Source organism: Pundamilia nyererei, unplaced genomic scaffold (assembly GCF_000239375.1).
Source record: "Pundamilia nyererei isolate P.nyererei 1_Seehausen unplaced genomic scaffold, PunNye1.0 scaffold00252, whole genome shotgun sequence".
Taxonomy (NCBI): Eukaryota; Metazoa; Chordata; class Actinopteri; order Cichliformes; family Cichlidae; genus Pundamilia; species Pundamilia nyererei.
In genome coordinates this window covers 395,642-402,472 of record NW_005187653.1, presented here as the reverse complement: position 1 = coordinate 402,472, position 6,831 = coordinate 395,642, and the positions used below count along the sequence as shown (strand labels likewise).

Below are 6,831 nucleotides of genomic sequence, written 5' to 3'. Positions count from 1 at the left end.
GCTCGCACACAAGAATTTCACTCGCATGTGCTGTGCCAGTGTGCCTGCACATGCGAGTGACAATAAAAGTGATTTGATTTGATTTGATTTGACACCTCCTGAGTCCTACTCCAAGTCCGCCGGCAACGTTGGAGATGGTGTTGCACTGAAAGCACCGCCAGCTCTGCCTCCTGCTCAGGGAACAACGGAGGCTGATATCCCAGTGAGGCTTCAAATGGAGACAAACCAGTGGCAGAGGAAGTCAAGGTGTTATGTGTGTACTCAAACCAAGGTAAGTAGGAGGCCCAGGTGGATGGAATGTGGGAGGTAACGCAGCGAAGTGTGGATTCTAACTCTTGGTTTAAACACTCAGTCTGTCCATCAGATTGAGGTTGGTAGCCTGAACTCAATGATGGTTTAGCCCCTAGGGCAGTACAAAAAGCCCTCCAAACTTGTGAAGTAAACTGAGGACCTCTGTCTGACACTATATCCGTGGGAATTCCGTGAAGTCTAAAAACATGTTCCACCAAAAGTTTAAAGGCCTCTGACACTGTGGGAAGCTTTTTCAGTGCCACAAAATGGGCTATCTTAGAGAATCTGTCTATAATAGTGAGAATTACTGTGTTCCCCGAGGAATCAGGGAGCCCAGTGACAAAGCCCAAGGCGATGTGGGACCATGGACGGTGAGGTGTTAGTAAAGGATGTAGATACCCTGAAGGTCGCTGATTGCGGAGTTTTTTTTATGCACAAACTGTGCAGGCCGCCATATACTCCCTCAGATTCCTTTCTAAAGTGTCCCACCAAAAATGTCTCTTAAGGAAAGCAGCTGTTGTACCTTGACCCGAGTGGCAAGTGAATCTTGCTGTATGGACCCACTCTAAAACCTTGGCCCGGGCAGATTCAATTAAATTAAATTCAATTTTATTTATATAGCGCCAAATCACAACAAAAGTCGCCTCAAGGCGCTTCATAGATACAGAGAAAAACCCAACAATCATATGAACCCCTATGAGCAGCACTTTGGCGACAGTGGGAAGGAAAAACTCCCTTTTAACAGGAAGAAACCTCCGACAGAACCAGGCTCAGGGAGGGGCGGGGCCATCTGCTGCGACCGGTTGGGGTGAGAGAAGCAAGACAGGATAAAGACATGCTGTGGAAGAGAGACAGAGGTTAATAACAGATATGATTCAATGCAGAGAGGTCTGTTAACACATAGTGAGTGAGAAAGGTGACTGGAAAGGAAAAACTCAATGCATCATGGGAATCCCCGGCAGCCTACATCTATTGCAGCATAACTAAGGGAGGATTCAGGGTCACCTGGTCCAGCCCTAACTATATGCTTTAGCAAAAAGGAAAGTTTGAAGCCTAATCTTGAAAGTAGAGATAGTGTCTGTCTCCTGAATCCAAACTGGAAGCTGGTTCCACAGAAGAGGGGCCTGAAAACTGAAAGCTCTGCCTCCCATTCTACTTTTAAATACTCTAGGAACAACAAGTAGGCCTGCAGAGCGAGAGCGAAGTGCTCTAATAGGGTGATATGGTACTACAAGGTCATTAAGATAAGATGGGGCCTGATTGTTTAAGACCTTGTATGTGAGGAGCAGGATATTATGGTCGACAGTATCGAACGCTGCACTGAGGTCTAGCAGGACAAGCACAGAGATGAGTCCACTGTCAGAGGCCATAAAAAGATCATTTGTAACCTTCACTAAAGCAGTTTCTGTGCTAGGCATAAAGCGACAACCTGCCGGCCCAGTGCCCGAGTCAGGCTCCGTCCGAAGAGCCCACTCGATGATGTTTTGTACCTCCCAGTGACTGCTCCAACCTTGCAGGAAGCCGGCAGGATGGCAGGTTTAGAGGATGATTCCTCCTCTATCTCAAACTGTCGAGAAACCACTTGGTAACTGCCTTTACTTTTGCCGGGTCCGTCTTCACCTGCCCCCCTGCCAGCACATATCCCAAGAAGGAAATAGAGGACACGTGAAGCTCACATTTCTCAGCTTTGACATCGGTTTTCCAATAGTCTCTGGAACACTGCTTGCACTTGCGGCACATGTTCACGAATGTCCTTAGAATAAACCAAAGTGTCATCTAAATTAACAAAAACAAAACCATCCAAAAAGTCTCTTAGGTCATCATTTACAAGAGCCTGGAAGACCGTGGGTGCATTTTTCAACCCAAAAGGCATTACCAAATATTCAAAGTGCCCTAAAGGCATGTTAAAGGCGGTCTTCCATTCATTCCCTTCCTTAATGCACACCAAGTGATAGGCATTCGGTAAGTCTAATTTAGAAAAGACTGTGGCACCCTGCAGACATTCAAAAGCCGAGCTGATTAGGGGCAAGGGATATTTGTTTTTGACTGTTATTTCATTTAAACCATGAAAAACAATGCAGGGTCGGAGCCCCCCATCCTTTTTCCCCCACAAAGAAAAACCCAACCCCCACAGGTGACGACGAAGAGATTCTTGTATGTACCTCTCCATGGATTCATGTTCAGGTTTGGAGAGGTCATGAAGACGGTTTTTAGGGAGGGGAGCTCAAGGAAGCAGATCAACACTACAGTCATAGGGTCTATAGGGAGGTAATGAACAGGCTCTATCCTTTCTAAACACCTCCCGGAGGTCATGATACTTCGGCTGGGACCCCAGTAAGGTCCGGAGAAGACTCCCCTGGCTCTCTGATGATTCTGGGCCAGGAGCAGGGGCGGAAGTGAGGCAGTTAGAGTGGCCAAACAAACTCCAGCTAAGTACCCTTTGGCCCTCCCAATCTAGCCGGGGATTATGGAGTCTTAGCCAGGAATAACCACAAGTTAATGGTGTATCTGGAGAGTGAAGGGCGTATAAAACAAGACGTTGATGATTACCAGAGGTAATTACTGTGACAGGTTTAGCGTGGTAAAGGATTTGGACAAAAATGTGGTTGTCCACTGTTCAGTTATTTATTTGTAAAAAATGTTTGGAATCATGTATGATTTTCGTTCCAGTTCTCACGTGTGCACTACTTTGTGTTGGTCTTTCACGTGGGATTCCAATAAAATTGATTCATGTTTGTGGCTGTAATGTGACAAAATGTGGGAACGTTCAAGGGGCCGAATACTTTTGCAAGCCACTGTAAATTGGAAATATTTCCTCTCTTTGTTGTGATCAGTGTTGGGCCATTACTCAAAAAAAAGTACTGTTACATATTACACAGAACACTTTTATTAAAAGTAATGCAGTGTGTTTCTTAATTACTCACATTTCACATGGTTTTTCTCTTAGTATTTAAGTATGAACATGAAGCCAACTGCACAAAGCAAAGATGAAAACCAGCACTAAGACAATTCAAAGTGATCGCATCATTGCACACCTGCCTACCGGTTACATATTTACAACAATCTTTAACAGTTATTACTTCTTCTAAGGGGTGCCTTCTTTGTTTATCTGCCCGAGAGCCGCCACCAGTCCCCTCTGAAGCCTTCCCCACACCGCAGTCTCAATTCATGCTCAAACCACCTGACATTATTTACTAGAAATGCTGTCAAACCTAAAATGAAGATGTGGTCCCAGTCTTAGTTATGAGCTGGCTTAGGGGCCTATACAGAGCAGCAATGGACACAGTGCATCACCTTGGTACATACTTGATGGTGACTTGTGTGATTGGCTTGGAGTTGGCCTCCATTGTTGTAATCCACAGTCCCTTTGAGTTCCTGATAAATGCTATTAACATGCTTTTAGCCGTGTACAGTGGACAAGCACTCCACTATCTGTGTCAGGGACATTCGGTCATAGTGGGTTTCTGAGGATGGTCTGCCTGATCTTGGAGTCCCAAACAACATCAGATTTGAATTGATGGTTGCACCAAATGATATACATCAGAGTAACATATGGTTAGATAATATAGGGTTAGGGTATAGGTAAATGACACATCGCCCAATTACCATCCCGGGCTGAAAAGAAGAACATGACTGTGTCACTGCTTACTCACAGCATGCTTGAGCTCGCCCTCAGCCTCCCCCACAGCCCAGACATGTTCCAGGGTAAGCAGGCTCTTTCATTGCTGCTTTAATTTCTCTTATAATGGATTCCTTGGTTTTTCTCTCAGTTTAGTCTTTGTCCCTTGTGTCTACTCTAACCTCCCTATGTTAAGTGTTCCTGTTATCTTACTTTCTGTTTTATTTCCAGTTTTATCGCTTCTTTGTGTATAGTGATGTGTATAACTAACTTCTTTTTGTTATCTCATCTTATTTAAGTCTCCTTTTGAGGATACAACCTGCATTCAGCTGTTACACCTCCATGCTGTGGAGGAGAAGGGTCTGGCTGCAGCCAGCTGCTCTTGTTGTGGAGAGCCATTTTGGCGTCCTCCGTCATCTGGATTGCTCTTACCTGTGTTAGCCAGTCTGGATGAGTATCTGCTGTTAGCAGCTCACTTATTGTACTGCCTGGCATTCCTGCAATGCCTTATTCAGGAGGTAGAGTAAGTCATCTACTAATCAGGAGGTTGGAGATTCAATCCCTGGCTGCTCCAGTCTCCGGGTTGCATGCCCAAGTATACTTAGGTATGTTCATTGAAGTATGACTCTGGAGCACTTTGCTTTCTTTCACTTTGAAGATGAATCTAATTCAGGAGTCGGATAAATCGGGTGAAATATATCTAAATATAAAGGTGAAATATAAAGTAGTGAAAAACAGTCAATGAAACCCTGGACCCCACAGGGTCAATGCACATATTTGTAATTCATCCATTCATTCTGTACTATATAAACAAATTTAGAAGTGCTCAATAAAGCATTACATGTAAAGACCACAAAGGACCTAACAAAGAGGTTTACACTAGCTCATTTATTTGTTAAACATATTTACCTTAATCAAAAGTCCAAACAAAACAGAGGATAAAAAGTTAGTTATTTGATACACCAGAGGTCACTAACAGGCGGACTGCGGTCCGGACCCAGACCCACAAGCTGTCCCATATGGACCTGGACCTGCAGCCAAAACACAAGGTTATGGTCTAAGAGCTGAGAGGAGCTTTTAAAGCTGAAATCGATGAATGTGTGCGTAAATGATCCCCATTATTCATAATTGGACATATGGATTTAAAATAGCTTTACTCGTGGTCAGATTTATAATAATGGCAGGATATAAAAATAACATTGAAAGTTTTCATTCAGTTTCATCCCCCAAAAATCAAAGTAAGTCCCAAAGAATGAATGAAGTAGATGTTTTTGTATGAAGCATTTAGTCAAACTGCTGATCACCAGCCTGTGCTGAGAGCGAATTGGAGACATTTGCTCCCAGCAAACTTCTGAGCAGGCAAGCTTGCTCAACAGCTATCAGTAGACACACCTACTGTTCTTTCACTCCCTTCAACAATAACACAGTCATATTCTTCACCAGGACACAGTGCACAGCTCCTGTCGTGCAGACAGTCTCACGAGTACAACTCTGAACCCTCTTCTACTACCTGACCACACAGACACAGGGTAAGTAATAATATCAGCCCTAATTATTTTGTATCAAATCTAAGCAACTTGTTAAGTTTCAGATTGTTTAAACAGAACAAAAGTAGAAGCTGGAATTTAGGTGATATGTTATTGGGCTTAAAGCCTTTTCAGTGTAGTCTGTTGTTGTGTTTTCAGAAACAAACAAACGCTGACAAGTTTGTCGTTCACCTCCAGATTTGTCTGCATTAGATCTGATAAAGTTGTTATCTCCCAGTCGTTATTCATTCAACTAACTATTAATTACACTAAAGCTATTCAAGTCCCTTCTTGAAACCTGATTTCTAATAAAACCCTCAAACAGAGAAAAGTATGAACAACAAACCATTTCTGCTTTATTTAAGAAAACTGTTCTCTCAAACAAAGTGTACCCTGTTTTTTCTCTCCCTTTCATCCTGGAACATGCAGCAGCCCATCTTTACAACAACTGTGACAGCAGCAGCATTCCAGCAGTCTGTCTTGCCTCTGTTCAGACATGTCGCTGTACAGTTTTGGACTGGAGCCGCTGTCCTGCCATACCTGGAACAAAGATAGGACCCGTAGGTGAAATACCAGAAAAAATAGTCATGCTCCATTTCCATATATAGAGTAGCTCACACATAAATGCACATATATGGATTGCATTAATGTGGTTCAGAGAAACGTTGGCAATCTTATTATCAGTACAGGAAATTGACTCAGAGAGCTTTAATGCATACATGTATGTATACACCTGGAGGTGATCTGGGCCTTTGAATAACATTGCACTTCACTACCTTTTTTTAAATGTTATATAGAAAGCACTTAGGTGTAGAAGAAATTGCTTGTATGAATGGGTGTGAACAGGTGAATGAGGCATGTTATACAACCATCAAGTACCTGCAGAGGGTCAGGCAAGTCCTGAAGAGTCAGCTGAACGGCAAGTACAAGATCCAGGCTATCAACACGTACGCCCTGCCCGTGATCAGGTACCCTGCTGGGGTAATAAGCTGGCCAAAGGGGGAGACAGAAACCACTGACATCAAGACCAGGAAGCACCTGACCATGCATGGAGGGTTTCACCCCAAGTCCAGCACCCTGAGGCTGTATGCTAAACAGAAGGACGGAGGCCGGGGACACCACAGTCCAGGATGAGACAAACATCCATGAATACATCAGTAAGATGGCCCCAACCGACCGCGTGCTCAGTGAATACCTCAGGCAGCAGAAACCCAAGAAAGAGGAGGGAGACGAGGAACCATCATGGAAGGACAGGCCCCTGCACGGTATGTACCACCGGCAGATAGAGGAGGTGGCTGACATCCTGAAATCCTACCAGTGGCTGGACAAAGCTGGACTGAAAGACAGCACAGAGGCACTAATCATGGCAGCACAAGAACAAGCTCTGAGCACAAG

The 6,831-nt window shown here is 44.1% G+C and overlaps 1 protein-coding gene across 1 annotated transcript in view; it reads left to right on the top strand.

Annotated features, from left to right (window-relative positions):
• Positions 1–6,264: 6,264 nt before the first annotated feature.
• The window catches only part of LOC102199709 (actin-related protein 2/3 complex subunit 1A), a 36,904-nt gene continuing 36,337 nt past the window's right edge, over positions 6,265–6,831 (top strand). The window contains exon 1 of the mRNA XM_005749665.1: positions 6,265–6,404. Within this exon, the coding sequence (XP_005749722.1) occupies positions 6,265–6,404 (140 nt within the window). The remainder of the gene's footprint in view (positions 6,405–6,831) is intronic.